This window comes from Antechinus flavipes, chromosome 2 (genome assembly GCF_016432865.1).
Source record: "Antechinus flavipes isolate AdamAnt ecotype Samford, QLD, Australia chromosome 2, AdamAnt_v2, whole genome shotgun sequence".
Lineage (NCBI taxonomy): Eukaryota > Metazoa > Chordata > Mammalia > Dasyuromorphia > Dasyuridae > Antechinus > Antechinus flavipes.
In genome coordinates, this window is record NC_067399.1 from 347,221,169 (window position 1) to 347,241,477 (window position 20,309).

A 20,309-nucleotide genomic window follows, 5' to 3' on the forward strand; every position below is an offset into this window, starting at 1 on the left:
TATTTTAAAATACATATAGAACATATAATAATAATACAAGGAAATTCAAAATAATTAAATACATGGTAATTTGAGAGGGAAAATGATGGAAGCTTAGTTCAATAAAGATTTCATAGCGAATACAATATTTTAATTATGTCTTGAAGAAAGCTGTGAACTAGGAATGAGGAAGGAGTGTGTGGTGATCTTCTTCTTTTAAAATAAGTAGAATAGTTCTCTCTAGGGGAGAGGGTAGGTTTCTTGGGGAAGATTTTTCTGGAGGCAGCCTTAGTATCAGTTCAGATCAATAATTACCCCAAAATGCAGCCAGGTGATAAAAGCTCAGATCTTTTATTGTCTCTAATATATCCCAGTTAGCTTAGAGGCCTATCTCTCTGCTTGGTTCCAAGAGCTCCCTCCGAATGTCTCCAGATCCAAAGGTTCTGTCCGTTAGCCTCTGCCTCTGCTTTCTTCAGCCTCCAGCCAGCACAAAGATGGAATGAATCTCTTGTCTCCTTCACTTGGGGCTCGGCTAGCTTTCTGGCGAGTCTTTCAGACCAGCTTGATCTCAGTGGGGGAAGTGCAGGAGCCCAGCCACCACAGTGGTGTGAGATGAAAATGAATCTGGTTGTACCTATGAGAGAGCCTTCTCAATCTTCACTGAACTCTCGACTCATAGCTTCTTCCTCTGAAAACTCTTCTTCCGCCACCAGCCAACCAAGAGGAAATTATTCTCTCTAATCACTCTTCATTCGCTTATATATGACTCTTCTGAGAGAATGGGATTATGGGTTTTCTCCCATAGTGCTCTCTGGCCCTAAGAGCTTCAAGAGAGGTGTGAATTCACAAAGTTACAAAGTTTACTTTGTGAATCTCTCATACTTGTGAACTCCAATGAGTAAAGGTGCAAACACAAGCATTGTATTAATTAGTTCTATTTAGTACCTTGTTTCAGGTTCTGGCCCAAAATATCTTCTTTTTTTTTTTTTTTTTTTTAATAATAAATTTTATTTTATTTAATAATAACTTCGCATTGACAGAATCCATGCCAGGATAATTTCTACACGACATTATCCCTTGCAATCACTTATGTTTCGTTTTTTCCCCCTCCCTCCCTCCTCCCCCCCCCCCCCAGGATGGCAAGCAGTCCTATATATGCTAAACATGTTGCAGTATATCCTAGATACAATACATATTTGCAGAACCAAACAGTTCTCTTGTTGCACAGGGAGAATTGGATTCAGAAGGTAAAAATAACTCGGGAAGAAAATCAAAAATGCAAATAGTTCACATTCATTTCCCATTATTCCTTCTTTGGGTGTAGCTGTTTCTGTCCATCATTTCTCCAATGAAACTCAGTTAAGTCTCTTTGTCAGAGAAATCCACTTCCATCAGAATACATCCTCATACAATATCGTTGTCGAAGTGTATAATGATCTCCTGGTTCTGCTCATCTCACTTAGCATCAGTCCATGTAGGTCTCTCCAAGCCTCTCTGTATTCATCCTGCTGGTCATTCCTTACAGAGCAATAATATTCCATAACATTCATATACCACAATTTACCCAGCCATTCTCCAATTGATGGGCTTCCATTCATTTTCCAGTTTCTAGCCACTACAAACAGGGCTGCTACAAACACCAAAATATCTTCTTGTAAGAGCAGATCAATAATCTATCAACTCTAATGAGTTAGCAGTTTGTAAAGATTCCAACAGGAAAGCATTGTAAGTCTGACAGGAAGCCACTGCAAAGTAATAAGGTGTCATATGTAAGAAATATAGAGAATGTCAGAAAAATGGGGAAGTAATATACAATTTGCCTGGAAAGATAGGTTGTGGTCCAGTTGTCAAAGGCTTTAGGAAACTTTATATTTTATGCTAGAGATAACAGAGAACCAATGGAGGAGTTGAATGAGTGGGATATTGACATAGTCAGAACTTGGGCAACAATGAAGTTGAGAAGGAAAAAGAAAGGAAGGCTATAGGCATTTATATAAGCACCTACTATGTGCTTATTTATCATGCTAAATGTTTTACAAATTTTATCTCATTTGGACTTCACACCAACCTCATAAAAAATATTCTGTTACCATCTCCATTTTACAGTTGAAGAAACAGAGATTAAATGATTTGTCCAGAGTCGCACAGTATCTGAGACTAGATTTGAATTCAGATTTTCCTGATTTCAGGCTCAGGATTCTATTTATTTCCTCATGTAAGATTTGATTGTTGTAGGGAGAAACTTGAGGCAAGGACTCCATTTAAGAGAATATTGTGGTAATCTAGATGAGAAATGATAAAGACTAACAAAGGTGGTAGCATTTTTATAAGTGGAATCTGATTATAGCTTTATTAGTAGATCTGATGAGAGAAATGTTCTGGACAGAGACATAGCAATATTTGGCTATTAATTGGATATGTGGAAAAAGGAAACTCAAAGGTAATACTGTGATTACAAGCTTAGGGGACTGAAAGAATGATAATGCCTTTGACAGAAAGAGGGAAATTTAGAATAGAGGAAGAATTAAGGATGGAAAAGGTAAATGAGTTATATATTTAGACATACTAAGTTTGATATGTCTCCCAGACATCTGTTTGTGTGGAATTGAATCTCAGAATTAAATTAGGCATATCTGTGTGTGTTATTGATAAGGTTTAGATTTAGGGAACCAAAATGAGATTAGGGTTTCTGGTGGTCAAAGAGTTAAATGATAAGGTCTAGTGTCAGGTTCGAGGTTCAGGAAACCAAATGGAGAGGTTTGGCTCCCCTGCAACCCTTTGGGATTCGGGGCAAGGGTAGGGAGTTTTGGGGACTCCCTTCTGGCGGTGCAGCGGTCCTCTGTAAAAGAATTTACAGACCTGAAAACGAAGATTGATAAAAGAAGTTTATTATGGGTATTGGAAGTAAGGTTAGAAATCCTGACAGAGAGGCATGAAGTCTGTTTAAGGAAACAGGTGAGGGTAAAGAGAGGATAACATGGAAAAGAATATTCCAGTGGACAGAGGCCCTTGGCATCCGAAGCATGGAGCTGGCATATTCTCTGCAAAGAGAGGGTTTTAGTTTGGCTCTTTTATATTGTCTTAGTGGGGGCTAGGACAGTGAGCAGATCAGAACCAGTGGGAGCTGGGCAGCCCAAGCAAGTCAGAATTGGGGATGGGACAAGCCCAGAGGGATGCTTTTTGAACAGGATTTGTAATTGAATCAAAGGCTCTGGCATCCTGGAAAGACAACTTGTCTGAGAAGGATATGCCTCAGCCAAGAGGGGATGGGAATCTGAAAGGAATCACAGTTTCTTAAAGAGACCACAACCTGCTTTATTATGTGTGTATTTTACATATATTTATGTCTACTAGGTATCTGCATAGGGATGATAATTAAATCTACAAAGTTCATGATAGGTAATAAATCAGGAAAGGATACCAAAAAAGCATGGTTAAAGAGGTTGAAGTAGAAAACCAAGAGAAAAGAGAATATCCAGGAAGAAAAAAATGGTCTTCAGTGTCAAATTCAGGGCATTAGGGCAAGAAAGCTGAAGATTGAAAAGAAAAGGGAAAAAAAAAAGATTTAACAATGAAAAGATATAATGTGAAAAGAAACAGATTTCCCTTATTTGGAAGCCAAATTACAAAGATTTGAGTATAAGTAAGAGGAGAGGAAATGGTGACAAATGAATTTAGGCAGCTTTGTTGTTTTTGTTTGTTTGTTTGTTTCCCCTAGGAGTTTGTTTGAGAAAGAGAGGACAGATATAGCATGACAGAATGATAAAGTTGAGTGAAAGTTTTTTTAAGAATAAGAAAGATCAAATATATTTAAAGGCATTTAAGAAGTAACTAAACATATCATATTTTGGTCCTGGGGTTGGGGGAAGGAGAATTGATATAGCAGTAAATTGTTTTCACTAAGAAGCAATTTGGAACTTTTCCTTCACTGATACTATGAGTTTTGTGGAAAGTATTAAGTTCGTAAGAAAGGGAGACTCCAGCATAATGAAGTGTTTTATGATAGCCTCCAGAAAATGACTCAACTGTTCAAGGCCCAAGTGTGAGCTCACTTTCTGTGTAAGTGTCTTTTGATTGATAATTTTACAGCTCAAATGCACATACAGGAAAGAATACCTTTGCCTTTTTTTTTTTTTTTTTTTTTTTTTTTTTTTTTTTTTTTTTTATGTAGAACCATGAGCCAAATCTCTCTGTTCTTAGGGGAAAATCTGGGTAGATTCAAAACAAACAGATTCTCAGAGAGAAGTGAGTCACTCACATTAAGGATCCATAATACCACTGGCAATCCAGTCCAAAAAACTTTATCTAAACATGGACGAGAAGATCAGAAAGTAATAAAGAAAAACCCATTTATAAAATGTTTAGGGGCCAAAAGTATATTTTAGCAAAAGTATATTTTCGAGAAAAATGTTAGCAATTTAATCTAAAGATAACTTTTTTATTTTAACATCCAGGATGAAACATTAGTATATACTTTTGTTAAAAGATTATTAAACTCAAGATAATATAAAAAAGGCAGTTTACCTAGGATTTTCAGAATCACAGAATCTCAGAGTTGGAAGAAGCCTCAAAACTTGAATTGTAATGATGTAGTTAGTTGCAGTACAGAGAGAGTTGTGGGAATCCCCTTTTTAGTCAGCGACACAGGTTCAATGTGAAAGAATTCACAAACTGGAAAAGTCTAACTGGCAAAAGGGAAGTTTATTGTTGGCTGAAAAGCCAGCTTTGCTAGGAAGATTGACTCCTCAGTTGCAAGAGGTCCTGGCAGAGAAATAATAAGCGGTTATCACTGGGAAGGTCTCTTCACAGTGGGCAGGAGTCCTGATAGGTAGCTGTGCCAAGAGGAGAGGTCCCTTGGCAAGGCATAATTCCTATTTACTTCTGCAAAGGTATGAGTTTAAAATTCTTTTTATAAGAATTCTGAGATTGGAGTTTTTATTGAATGAGATTCCTTCAATGTTGTCACGTCTCCAGGCCTAGATTTTCAGTTGAATGAGACCACTTAAGTTATATCAAGGCCAGATCTCTAGCTGAATGAGACCACTTTAAGTTCAAGCTCGTAGAGAGTGATCCTGAGCTAATCTTAATGAAACCACTCAACTGCCTGAAGGGTGGATCACCCCAAAAGTCAAGGAGGACTTTTTAGGGTTCATCCCCGTCAGTAAGTGACAAGGAAGTCCACCTACAGCATTCTCATTAGTGGTCCTCAAGCCTCTGTTTGAAGACCTTCATTCAGTGCCTGGAATCTACCACCTTCAGAGACTATCTACTTTTGAATAGATTGAAATTTTAGGAAGTTTTTCCTTTTATCAAGCCTAAATTTATGTCTGCACCTTTTACCCACTTCTGTTTCTTAGGCAACTCAAAATGTTCATTGTTCTTTCTCTTCTATATGCCATTCTTTAATTGTCCAGCTTCTCAACACAATGCAGGATTCTTTTCTGTGTCTTCCTTAGATTCTTCCCTTCTTCTTCTTTCCCCATTTTCTCCCACTGTTTTACTTCAACATTTCTCTACTAAATAACTTAAGAGAGTGAAAAGACATTTCTTGATCCATTTTATCTTCTCTTCTTTTATACTTTGGGCATAGAAAGCAATTATTTGGCTATGGCAGCAATACAAATTGACAGTTGGGAGAAGCAGAAAAGCATTCAGAAGATTGTGTCTGAGCTGCATTTTAAAGAGCAAGACTCTAAAAGGAGGAAGTAGAAAGAAAATACATACCAGGTGTGGACAAAAAGATATTAATACAGGAGATGGAATATCCTGGATGAGGAACAGAATAAACATGAATTTCCCTAGATTGCAGGATGCAGGAGGGTAAATTGGGACCAGGTTATGTAAGCCTTTAAAAGTTAAACAGAGGGAGTTTATATATTATTCTGAAGGCATCATAAAACCATTTTTGGTTGACTAGAAGAAACATGTGAAATCATCTGTGTTTAAGAAAAATTACTTTGAATTAGAACAGTGAAAAAATTTAAGCAAATTGACCAATTAGGAGTAAAGTGTATGAGATGGGTGCTAGACCCCCTTTTTGAAATTAACTAATTTGAGACATCTTCAGATACAGAGATAAAGCATTTATTTAATCCCTGCAGGAAAAGGCCCTAACAATCTGGGAGCTATCCCAAATCCCGCCATGTGTTCCTGAATCTGGCCAGTTTCTAGCTTGTCTGGATTTAAAAACAAAAGACCCGAGCTTTTCCATTGGATAGACTAAAAGGACATAACCATCCTTGGCCAGTGGTCACCAATGTTGTCTGCCTCCCACAGATCATGTCACTTTCTGTAAATTCACTAATTTCCTGCACCCCTGTGTTCAAGGTTCATCCCTCCAGAGATCATGTGAAACCCCTGGGTCATTCCCAGACCCAGAGTCCAAAGCCCAATCTCCCATTTCTGGGAACAGGGATCATGTGATTCAATACTGAAAAATACTTCATCCAATCAGTCTCATTCAGGAGGCTGCTCAGTAAACTAGCAAAGAAGTTATGAGGACATGAGTTAAAGCAGTATCTGTGTGAGTAGAGAGAAAGGGGAAAGTTGAGAAAAATATGAAGGTAGATACCACAAGATTTAGTGATTGATTTTATAAATGGAGTGAGGAGTTGAGAATAATACTAAGATTACCAACTTGAGATACTGAAAGGATGATGGTGCTTTCAACAAAAATAATGTAGTTTGGAAGGTTTTGGGGGAAAGATAATGACTTTAGTTTTAGACTTGTTGATATATTTAGGACATCTGGTCTTAATCCAAAAGGCAATTAGGTGATACAGTATTAAAGCTCAGGGGAGAGTAGTCTGAAATATCCAAGAGGTAATTAGGGGAATTACCTGCATGTAGATAATAGTTGAACTCACAAAAACTCATAGATTTATAGAGCAGGGATGGAAAAAGCCCAGGATAGAACCTTGGGAAACATCTACAATTAAATAGTATGAAGTAATTGCTGAACCATCAAAGGTTACTGAGAAAGAAAGGTTAGACATTGAAAGGAAAAGGAAATGTTGGAATCTAACTCCAGTGAAAACCAAGAGTGTGAAATGAATACCCAAAGCCAGGAGGAAGATGTGCTTTGCAGTTTTCAGTTATTAATCTGAGTGCCACGCTTAATATACCTTTTAGGCTAATGTTACAACATTACTAGCTACCTTCAGTTGACATTATTTTCCTCCAGGGGTAATGCACATTCCATTCTTTGACTTTTCAGTATGCACCTTAAATATCAATACCAGGATACTTATCAACACAGAATTGTAAATAACCTAATTGTGATGTTCACCAACATCAAGAAAATGGTAAATAGCTATAATGTTGTATCAGGATATCAGTATCAGTTTATCTTGTCGAAAAGAGTAGTAAATAGCATATTTTATATGCTAATTTACTTGACATACTAATATATTTATGTTAAGTATGTCCTTCATTCATTTTTAAGGGTAAATAGTATAGTTGAACATTGTTAATACAGGCAAATAGTATAGTTGAAATTCCTTGTTCCTGTGGCATGCATTCTCCATTAGCACTATCCTAATTTTACCAAATATGTCTTTACAATTATTAATACCTGGACTGAACTTTAGCTGTTTTTGGACTTATTCAATACTGGCCCTCTACAAGGAAACAAGTAAAGCAAGAGGCATGGTTGGGGGAGGGAGGAGGAGAGGGAAGGGAACAGAAAAGAGGAGTCAGGAGGAAATAGTGGTCAGTACTGTCAAATACAGCAGAGAGAGCTACAAATATAGAGATTGAAAAAAGACCACCAGGTTTGTCAATTAAGAGATCACTAGCATCTTTGGAGAAAGCAATGTCTGTTAAGTGATGAGCTAAAAAACCAGATTACTTTCTGGGCCCAGTTTTGTTGATTAAAGAATGAAAGAAACAAGTAAAGACACTTTTTTAGGGAGTGTAGCTGAGAAAGGGAGAAAAGGTTGGACAATAAAAGTATGTTGTTTTTATTTTCATCTTTCTTGCTTATTACTTCTCCTTGAGTACTTTTCTTCCCCTTCTCCTATTTTTCAGGTCCTTCTTTTCCCCAAGTATTCTCTTCTATTTGCAATTCTCTTCTTTCTTTAGCTTCTTATCAAGTCTTTCCAAATATCTGCTTCCCAAATTCATTCACACTATCCCTCATTACAACTCCATAGCCTTTCAAGTCACCCTAAAAATTCCTTTTCATCTGTAAGCTAAAGTCCCTTATTTTTCTCTCACCAAAACCAAAAAGTAGATAATGTTTGACTTAGAAAGAGTAGCATTTAAAGAGGAAAATCAAATTGTTAGTGTTAAAAATGAAAAGGGAGAACTTTCTACCAATGAAGATGAAATTAGAGCAGTAATTAGAAGTTACTTTGCCCAACTTTATGGCAATAAATTTGATAATTTAAGTAAAATGGATGACTACCTTCAAAAATATAGTACTTCCCAGTGGTTCCCAGATTAACAGAGGAGGAAGTAAATTGCTTAAATAATCCCATTTTAGAAAAAGAAATAGAACAAACTATTAATCAACTCCCTAATAAAAAATCTGCAGGACCAGATGGATTTTCATATGAATTCTACCAAACATTTATTTTTTATATAACTTTTTTTTTTTTTGGCAGAACCCATGCCAGGGTAATTTTTTACAACATTATCCCTTGCACTCACTTCTGTTCTGATTTTTCCCCTCCCTACCTCTACCCCTTCCCCCAGAAGGCAAGCAGTCCTTTACATGTTAAATAGGTTACAGTATATCCTAGATATAATATATGTGTGCAGAACCAAACAGTTCTCATGTTTCACAGGGAGAATTGGATTCAGAAGGCATAAATAACCCGGGAAGAAAAACAAAAATGCGAGCAGTTTATATTCATTTCCCAGTGTTCTTTCTTTGGGTTCTACCAAACATTTAAAGAACAATTAACTCCAATGTTATATAAACGATTTGAAAAAAATAGAGAATGAAGGACTCCTACCAGATTCCTTTTATGACACAGAAATGGTGCTGATACCTAAATCAGGTAGGTTGAAAACAGAGAAAGAAAATTATAGACCTATCTCCCTAATGAATATTGATGGAAAAATCCTAAATAAAATATTAGAAAAAAGATTACAGAAAATCATCCCTAGGATAATACACCATGACCAGGAATGCAGGGCTGGTTCAATCAATAACCAAATTAGCAATAACTATATGATCATCTCAATAGATGCAGAAAAAGCATTTGATAAAATCCAGCATCCAGTCCTATTAAAACCACTAGAGAATATAGGAATAAATGGACTTTTCCTTAAAATAGTCAGTAGTATCTATTTAAAACCATCAGTTAAGCATCATATGTAATGGGGATAAACTGGAACCATTCCCAATAAGATCAGGAGTGAAACAAGGTTGCCCACTATCACCATTACTATTCAATATTGTATTGGAAATGCTAGCTTTGGCAATAAAAGTTGAGAAAGAGATTAAAGGAATTAGAGTAGGTAATGCGGAAACCAAATTATCACTCTTTGCAAATGATATGATGGTATACTTAGAGAACCCCAAAGATTCTACTAAAAAGCTATTAGAAATAATCCACAACTTTAGCAAAGTTGCAGGATACAAAATAAACCCACATAATCATCAGTATTCTTATATATCACTAACAAAAAAGTTACAAAGAGAAATTCCATTTAAAGTAACTGCCAATAGTCTAAAATATTTGGGAATCTATCTGCCAAGGGAAAGTCAGGAACTATATGAGCAAAACTGCAAAACACTTACCACAAAATAAAGACAGACTTAACCAATTGAAAAAATATTAAGTGCTCTTGGATAGGTTGAGCAAATATAATAAAGATGACAATACCTACCTAACTAATCTATTTATTTAGTGCTATGCCAGTCAAACTCCAAAAAAACTATTTTAATGATCTAGAAAAAATAACAGAATTCATCTGGCAGAACAAAAGGTCAAGATTTTCAAGGGAATTAATGAAAAAAAAATCAAATGAAAATGGCCTAGCTGTACCAGAAATTAAACTATATTATAAAGCAGCAGTCACCAAAATCATTTGGAATTGGCGAAGAAATAGACTAATTGATCAATGGAATAGGTTAGGTTCAGAGGACAAAATAGTCAATAACTATAGCAACCTAGTGTTTAACAAATCTAGTTTTTGGGATAAGAATTCACTGTTTGACAAAAACTGCTGGGAAAATTGGAAATTAGTATGGCAAAAATTAGGCATTGACCCACACTTAACATCACACACCAAGATAAAGTCAAAATGAGTTCATGCTCTAGACATAAAGAATGAGATTATAAATAAATTAGAAGAACATAGGATAGTTTACCTCTCAGACCTATGAAAGAGGAAGAAATTTATGACCAAAGAAGAACTAGAGATCATTATTGATAACAAAATAGAAAAATTTTATTTCATCAAATTGAAAAGTTTTTGTACAAACAAAACTAATGCAAACAAGATTAGAAGGGAAGCAATAAACTAGGAAAGCATTTTTACAGTCAAAAGTTCTGATAAAGGCTTCATTTCCAAATATATAGAGAATTGACTCATTTATAAGACATCAAGCCATTCTCCAATTGATAAATGGTCAAAGGATATGAACAATTTTCAGATGAAGAAATTGAAACTATTTCTAGCCATATAAAAAGATGCTCCAAGTCATTATTAATCAGAGAAATGCAAATTAAGACAACTCTTGAGATATCACTACACACCTCTCACATTGGCTAGGATGACAGGAAAAGATAATTATGAATGTTGGAGAGGATGTGGGAAAGCTGGGACACTGATACATTGTTGGTGGAATTGTGAATACATCCAGCCATTCTGGAGCGTGATTTGGAACTATGCTCAAAAAGTTATCAAATTGTCCGTACCCTTTGATCCAGCAGTGTTACTACTGGGCTTATATCCCAAACAGATCTTAAAGAAGGGGAACGGGACCTGTATGTGCAAAAATGTATGTGGCAGCCTTTTTTGTATTGGCTAGAAACTGGAAATTGAATAGATGCCCATCAATTGGAGAATGGCTGAATAAATTGTGATATATGAATGTTATGGAATATTATTGTTCAGTAAGAAATGACCAGCAAGATGATTTCAGAAAGGCCTAGAGAGACTTACATGAACTGATGCTGAGTGAAATGAGCAGGACCAGGAGATCATTATATACTTCAACAACAATACTGTATGATGATCAATTCTGATAGATATGGCTCTCTTCAACAATGAGATGAACCAAATCAGTTCCATTTGTTCAATAATGAAGAGAACCAGCTATACCCAGCGAAAGAATTCTGGGGAAATGAGTGTGAACCACAACATAGCATTTCTTCTCCCTCTGTTTTTATCTACTTCATTTTTTATTTCCTTCTCAGGTTAATTTTACTTTATTTCTAAGTCCAATTTTTCTTGTGCAGCAAATTAAATGTATGGATATGTATACATATATTGTCTTTAACATATACTTTAACATATTTAACATGTATTTGTCTACCTGCCATGTAGAGGAGGGGGTGGGGGGAAGGAGGGGAAAAGTTGGAACAGAAGGTTTTGCAAGGGTCAATGCTGAAAAATTACCATACATACATCTTGTAAATAAAAAGCTATAATTAAAAAAAAAAAAAAAAGGAAAAAAAAGTCGCATTTGCATTAAAATGATGTATAGGATTGAGATTTAGAAATCATCTAATCCAACCTCCCCATATTACACATGAGGTAACTGAAGCAGAGAGGAAGTGACATGCTCATTGTTGGTAATAGTTAATAAAATAATCCTTTTGCATATTTGAGTATTTTCTGTACCATCTTGCCTATAATTTAGAAATTTATTTATACAAGTTATTTGATTTCTGCTATTTTATTATAATTTTGTTGGATAGTGTTGCTAGCTTTCAAAATTAAGGAGAAAAAAAAGAATTGAGTTGTAGCATTTTTTCATTTTTTTTAATAGATCCCAAGAAAAACTGTATATGACCAATTAAATCACATTTTAATTTCTGATGACCAGCTGCCTGAAAATATAATACTTGTTAATACTTCTGACTGGCAAGGACAGGTAAGAAGATAAACACTATTGTTTGTTATCATTTTATCCTTTTTTTCCTTCAAAATTAGGATTGGCTCTAGGGTAGGGAAGGATAAAATGAGAAAATAGATGCAGATTATTCTGGTGTGATTGAACAAGGTTATTTTCAGATTTTCTATCTACTATTGGTAATATCTAATGTAGTGCTATCAACATAATTTGTGGTGTATAATTGATATACCTTATCCATGAGATCTATTTCCTAATACTATGCAGTGTGAATCTCTTTCACTTCAGCTCAATTTCTAGCAATGAAATGGCTAGACATAGTCTTCAAATGCTTCCTTGTTGTCATTTGTATAACATTCTTGTCCAGGAATGTTATATACAGCCATTCATCCATTTTTCACACATTGGACATGATTCTGTGATTAATCTCAACAAATGTATGTGCTAAATGCTAAGGATACAAAAAAATAAATGAAACAGTCCTTGGCCTCAAGGAACTTAAATTCCTTTGAACAGATGGAACACATACACAAAAAATATAATATGATATAATATAAAGAAAATTCATTTATATCTCAACTACTAAATTATAAATTCTTTGAGGCCAGGAATTTATTGTGTCTTATATAACTTTATATCCTTCATAGAACCTATCATGAAGCCCCAAACGTAGTGGGAAATATTTTTTGAATGTGAGAAATAGTCATCCTAATTAGAACAAAATTTTATTAAATCTAATCATATCTCAAATCAAAATACTATTTGGTTCATTTATTTTTAGCAAAATTTGCTTTTAATTATATTTTTTCTCTTTTGTAAATGATAGGCTTGAGAAAAAAATTGTAGTAGTAATGTATATGTAAAAAAAATCAATTCGATCATCCTTCAAGGGAGCCTTTTATTTATTTATTTATTTATTTATTTTGCTTTTTTTAAAAAATTTTTGCTGAGGCAATTGGGGTTAAGTTGATTTGCTCAGGGTCACACAGCTCGGAAGTGTTAAGTGTCTAAGACCAGATTTGAACTCAGATACTTTCTGACTTGAGGGCTGGTTCTCTATCCACTGTGCCACCTAGCTGCCCCAGGGAGAATGAAAATTTTCTGATAGTCATTCTCATGGATGTGGATGTGTGTATTTGTACACACACAAAGAATTCTTCATATGTATACATAAGATTACATGTGTGTAAACGCAAACAAGATTTTATGTGTGCATGTATGTGTGTATATATATTTAATGTTGTTTAATTTTAGTTTCTTTCAGATATTTTACAAAAACACACCCTCCCAGTGGTCTGCACATGTTCTTCAGCAGATATTCAAGCAGCTTTCAGTACTATTGTCTCACGGATCCAGCGATAGTAAGTTCTTATAATTCTTCCTTTGGCCAAGCTTTACAGAAATCTGTGTTAAAGTAGAGGAATTGCTTCAGTATAAAGTACTGATTATCCTGTTAATTAACTTCCTTTCCATAATCTTGACATAAACTTCTTTCATGGATGATAATGATGATGCTTTTTCTTCCCATGAAAAATGGTAAGAAACCTAGAGATAGGAATGGAAGCTGCTATGAAAGTGATTTACTACAAAATACATTCTTTTAAATGGGTGGTGGACAATGTTTTTTTCCTTTCAGAATTATCAAAGCATACTCCTGAGCAGCAAGCCCAGATAATGGAGATAAAGGGACTACTTATCTTTCAAATAAACTTCAGTTTACAGCAAATAGTACCTACCATGTTTCAGCAGCAACTCCCATTCCTGTTTGGAAAATTTCCAGAGAAATTACTGCATGACCAGTAACAGAGATTTCTGGCTGCAACTCTTAAAAGTCTCTGTTTGTTCCTTGCTTCATTTTTCAGGGAATTATAGTAGCCATAACAAATGATCAAAGTCATCGAATAAACTCTCACATAAACTGCTCAAATAGCATTCTTTTTGTAAAATAGCTTTTTATTTGCAAATATATGCATAGGTAATTTTTCATCATTGATAGTTGCAAATCCTTTTGTTCCAACTTTTATCCTCCTTCCCCCAACCCCTTCCCCTAGACGGCAGATTGATCATTACATGTTAAATATGTTAAAGTATAAGTTAAATACAATATATGTATATATATCCAAACAGTTATTTTGCTGTATAAAAAGAGTCGGACTTTGAAATAGTGTACAATTAGCCCGTGAAGGAAATCAAAAATGCAGGCAGACAAAAATAGAGGGATTGGGAAGTCTTTATAGTGGTTTAGTCATCTCCCAAAGTTCTTTCCTTGGGTGTAGCTGGTTCAATTCATTACTGCTCTATTAGAACTGATTTGGTTCATCTCACTGTTGAAGAAGGTCCTGTCCATCAGAATTGATCATCATATAGTATTGTTGTTGAAGTAAATAATGATCTTCTGGTCCTGCTCATTTCACTCAGCATCAGTTCATGTAAGTCTCTCCACGCCTTTCTGAGATCATGTTTGAGGGCTGGTTCTCTATCTTTTGTCATTTCTTACAGAACAATAATATTCCATAATATTCATATACCACAATTTATTCAGCCATTCTCCAGTTGATGGGCATCCACTCAGTTTCCAGTTTGTGGCCACTACAAAGAGGGTTGCCATGAACATTCTTGCACATGCAGGTCCCTTTCCCTTTTTTAAAATCTCTTTGGGATATAAGACCAGTAGTAACACTGCTGAGTCAAAGGGTATGGACAGTTTGATAACTTTTTGAGCATAGTTCCAAATCGTACTCCAGAATGGCTGGATGTATTCACAATTCCACCAACAATGTATCAGTGTCCCAGTTTTTTCACATCCCCTCCAACATTCATAATTATCTTTTCCTGTCATCCTAGCCAATGTGAGAGGTGTGTAGTGATATCTCAAGAGTTGTCTTAATTTGCATTTCTCTGATTAATAATGACTTGGAGCATTTTTTTATATGGCTAGAAATAGTTTCAATTTCTTCATCTGAAAATTGTTCATATTCTTTGACCATTTATTAATTGGAGAATGGCTTGATTTCTTATACATTAGAGTCAGTTCTCTATATATTTTGGAAATGAGGCCTTTATCAGAACTTTTGACTGTAAAAATGTTTTCCTAGTTTTTTGCTTCCCTTCTAATCTTGTCTGCATTAGTTTTGTTTGTACAAAAACTTTTCAATTTGATAAAATCAAAATTTTCTATTTTGTGATCAATAGTGATCTCTAGTTCTTCTTTGGTCATAAATTCCTTCCTCTTCCACAGGTCTGAGAGTTAAACTATCCTATGTTCTTCCAATTTATCAAATAGCATTCTAATTGATTTCTCTATTTCAAGTGTCTCCAATCCATCTTCTACATTGCAACATGATTTTCTTTTCTTTTTATTGTTTTCTGTTTTTCTAATTATACAAGTACATTAAACTTTTTTTTTAAATACACATTTCCTCATGAATCATGTTCGGCAAGAAAAATCAAAACAAAAGGGAAAAGTACAAGGGAAAAAAAAGTAAGCATGGCTTATGTTGATTTACATTAATTCTCCATAGTTCTCTCTCTGGATGCAGGTGGCATTATCTGTCCAAAGTTTTATTGGGATTGTCTTGAATCACTGAACCTCTGAGAAGAACCAAGTCTTTCATAATTGATCATTGCACAACCTTGCTGTTCTTGTGTATACTGTATTCCTGGTTCTACTTGTTTCACTTAGTATCAATTCATGTAAATTTTTCCAGGCCTTTCTAAAATCAGGTTCATTATTTTTTATAAAGCAATAATATTCCATTACTTTGATGTACCATAACTTATTCAGCCATTCCCTAATAGATGGGCATCTACTCATTTTCTAATTCTTTGCCATCACCAAAAGAGCTGCTATAAACATTTTTGCAGATGTGAGTCCTTATCCCTCTTTTATGTTTTCCTTGGGATACAAAGCCATGGTAGCACTGGATCAAAGGGTGTGTCCAGTTTTATAGCCCTCTGGGCATAGTTCCAAATTCTCTCTAAAATGGTTAGATCATTTCACAGTTCCACAACAATGCATTGTGTTATAATGTTCTCTGGTTCGGTTTTCTTGGGGTCTCTGGGATCAGCCTTCATTTCAGGAGAGTAATCACCACAAGAGTAGCCGAGGGTTAAAGTCCAAATCCTTTATTATCTCTTTCAAATTCTTGTCTTCTTTCCTGGGACCCAGTAAGCTTTCTTATAGTCCAGATCTTGTATTATCTTCTTCCTGGAGCTGGGCTGCTTTCTGGAGAGCCTTTCAGACTAGCCTTGATCTCAGTGGAGAAATACAGGAGGAGAGCCTGCCACCAGGATGGTATAAGATGAGTCCAAGGGCTTGTGCTCCAGCCTCTAGCTTTCTGTATGCTTGTCTTCTCTGGCTCTGTCCCTCTCTAAATGAATCCTGTCTAACGCTCCTAGCTTATATGTTCTACACTGAGTATAAACCAATCATTATATCACTAGGAAACCATTATTTGTTGTAAGATTAATCTATCATACTGAACCATGCTAAACTAGATAACCATTGTCTCTTCAGTTCCACTTAGAACCTTGTAAGCATCCTTGTTTCAAATTTAGAGTTCTGGCCCATAACATTGTGACCCAATTTTTTCAGGTTCCCTCCAACATTTATCATTATCTGTCATCTTAGCCAATCTGAATGGTGTGAGATGGTACCTCAGATTTGTTTTAATTTACATTTCTCCAATCAATAGTGATTTAGAGCATTTTGTCATATGCCTATAGATGCTTTAATTTCATCATCTGAAAATTGTCTGTTCACATCCTTTAACCATTTATCAATTGGGACTTGACTTGTATTATAAATTTGAGACCCTTCTTTATGTATTTTCGAAATGAGGCCTTTATCAAAAACAGTGGTTGTAAAAAAATTTTTCCCAGCTTTGTACTACCCTTTTAATCTTGTGTTGATTTTGTGCAGAAATTTGTTAATTTACTGTAATCAAAGTTTTTCATTTCATAATGTTCTCTAGTTCATCTTTGGTCATAAATTCTTCCATTCTCAGAGATCTGATAGGTAATTATCCCTTGCTCTCCTAAATTATTTGTAATATCACCCTTTATGCCCAAATCATGTGCCCATTTAGACCTTATTTTGGTATGATATGTAAGATGTAGGTCTATGCCAAGTTTCTGACATATTTTCTAGTTTTCCCAGTAATTTTTGTGAAATAGTAAGTTCTTATCCCAGAAGTTGGAGTTTTGGGATTTATTGAATACTAGATTACTATAGTCATTGATAATTATGTCATGTGACTGCTGCTTTATAATATAGTTTTAAGTCGGATACTGCTTTGCCACCATCCTTTGCATTTTCTTTTTAATGCTCTTGATATTCTTGATTTTTTGGTTCTGCCAGATGAGTTTTATTATTTTTTCTCGCTCTATAAGAGTTGTCATTTTCATTATGTTTACTCAGCCTACTCCATGAGCAATTAACATTTTTCCAATTGTTTAGATCAGACCTTACTTATGTTAGAAGTGTTTTGTAATTGTGTTCCTAGAGTTCCTAGGTTTCTTTTAACAGGTAAACATCCAAATATTTTATTTTGTTTGCTGATATTTTAAAATGGAATTTCTCTTTATATCTCTTGCAGCTGGGCTTTATAAGTAATATATAGAAATGCTGATGATTTGTGTGGTGATTTTATATCCCACAACTTTACTAATGGTTTCAAGTAAGTTTTTGGATGATTAGACTACTCGGTAAGTATACCATATCAACAGCAAAGATTGATAGTTATATTTTCTCATTGCCCATTCTAAATCTTTTAAGTTCTTTATCTTTTCTTGTTCTTAAAGTCAACATTTCTAGTACTATATTGAATAATACTGATGATAATAGACATCTTTAGTTTCACCCCTAATCTTATTGGGAACGTTTCTAACTTCTGCCCATTACAAATAAGCCTGCTGGTGGTTTTAGATAGATGGTACTTAATGATTTTAAGGAAAACATCCTTTATACCTATGCCCTCTGGTGGTGTTTGTTTTTTTGTTTGTTTGTTTGTTTGTTTTTGAAAAAAAATTCTTTACAACATTATCCCTTGCACTCACTTCTGTTCCGACTTTTTCCCTCCCTCTCTCCACCTCCTCCCCCAGATGGCAAGCAGTCCTATACATGTTTAAATATATCACAGTATATCCTAGATACAGTATATGTGTGCAGAACCGAACAGTTCTCTTGTTGCACAGGAAGAATTGAATTCAGAAGGTAAAAATAACCCGGGAAGAAAAACAAAAATGCAAAGTGTTTACATTCATTTCCCAGTGTTCCTTCTCCGGGTGTAGCTGCTTTTCTCTCTGGTGTTTTTAATAGGAATGGGTGCTGAATTTTTTCAAAAAGTCTTTTCTGTATCTAATGAGATGAGTTTTGTTATTGAAATGATAAATTATGGCAATAGTTTTCTTGATATTGAGCCAGTCCTACATTCTTGGTATAAATCCCACTTGGTCATAGTATATTATCTTGCTGATAAATTGCTGTAATATCCTTATTATTTTATTTAAATTTTTGCATGAATATTCATTAGGGAGATTGGTCTATAATTTTCATTTTCTGTTTTCTCTTTTTCTGGTTTAGATATCAGTACCATATTTGTATCATAGAAGGAATTTGGCAAGACTCCTTTGTTACCTGTTTTCCCAAATAGTTTACATAGTATTGGAATTAATTGTTCTGTAATTGTTTTGTAGAATTTACTTGTAAATCCATTTGGCCCTAGAGATTTTTTCTTAGGGAGTTCGTTGATGGCTTGTTCAATTTCTTTTTCTAAAATGGAACTATTTAAGTAATTTATTTCCTCTTCTGTTAATCTAGGCAATTTATATTTTTGTAATTATCATATTTGCTGGCATACAGTTGGACAAAATAGCTCTTAGTTATTACTTTAATTTCATTTTCCTTAGTGATGAGTTCAGTCTTTTCATTTTTGATACTAGCAATTTGATTTTTTCCTTTTTTCAAATCAAAGTGGTTTTTTCATAAAACCAACTCTTAGTTTTATTAGTTCAATCATTTTCTTAGTTTCAGTTTTATTAATCTCTCCTTTAAGTTTTAGAATTTTTAATTTGGTATTTAACTGGAGGTTTTTAATTTATTCTTTTTCTAGCTTTTTTAGTTGCATATCTAATTCATTGATCTCCTTTTTCTTTATTTTATTCATATTACTATTTAGAGATATAATATTTCCCCTAAGAACTGTTTTGGCTGCATCCCAGAGGTTTTGGTATGTTGTGTCATGGTTGTCATTCTCTTGGATGAAATTATTGATAATTTCTATGATGTTTGTTGTTTGACCTACTCATTCTTTAGAATTAGATTATTTGATTTCCAATTGGCTTTTAGTCTGTCTTTCTGGCCTTTTATTGAATATAATTTTTCTTGCATCATGATCTGAAAAGGTAATGTTGATTGTTTCTGCCTTTCTGCATTTGATTGTGTGGTTTTTATGCTCTAACACTTGGGTAGTTTTTGTATAGGTGCCATGTACTGCTGAAAAAAAAGATTTATTCCTTCTTGTCTTTATTCAGGTTTTTCCAGAGGGTATCAAATCTAATTTTTCTATGATTCTATTAAGCTCCCTAGTTTCTTTCTTGTTTATATTATTGTTGGATTTATCTAATTCTGAGGAGAGGTCCCCCACTAATATAATTTTGCTGTCTTATTTCTTTTTATAACTAGTTTAGCTTCTTTAAGAATTTGGATGCTCTGGCATTTGGTGCATATACATTTAGTATCGATACTACTTCATTGTTTTTGATACCCTTTAGTAAGATGTAGTTTCCTTTCTTATCTCTTCTTCATTAGATCTGTTTTTACTTTTCTATACCTGCTTTTTTTTGCTTCAGCTGAAACATAATAAATTCTGCTCTAGCTTTTTATCTTTACTTTGTATGTTTCAAATGTGTTTTTTATAAACAACATATTATAAGAGTCTGCTTTCTAATATATTCTGCTATTTGCTTCCATTTTATAGGAGACTTTATTCCATTCACATTCATAATCATGATTACCAGCTCTGTATTTCCCTCTATCTTATTTTCTCCTCTGTATTTTGTTCTCTCTTTCTACCCTGTACCTCATTAATAATGCTTTGTTTCTAGTCCACCCCACTCTCTACCTACCCTACCTTCTATCATCCCCTTTCCCTTCTCTTACCCCCTTTTCCCAATGTTTCTCTCCTCCCTTCCACACAGCCCCTCCCTTTTCTTTCTCCTTTCTCCTCCTACTTCCTTAAAGGGTAAGTGTAATGGGCTGAGGCTTGAGTTGCTGCACTGAGGTCCCAAGCACATG

General features: G+C 34.6%; 1 protein-coding gene across 7 annotated transcripts in view; it reads left to right on the top strand.

Annotated features, from left to right (window-relative positions):
• Positions 1-20,309, top strand: part of PACS2 (phosphofurin acidic cluster sorting protein 2) — a 424,977-nt gene that overhangs the window by 300,493 nt on the left and 104,175 nt on the right. For all 7 annotated transcript variants that reach the window (XM_051977991.1, XM_051977987.1, XM_051977988.1 and 4 more), the window contains exons 14-15: positions 11,930-12,034; positions 13,268-13,374. In XM_051977991.1, the coding sequence (XP_051833951.1) occupies positions 11,930-12,034; positions 13,268-13,374 (212 nt within the window). The remainder of the gene's footprint in view (positions 1-11,929; positions 12,035-13,267; positions 13,375-20,309) is intronic.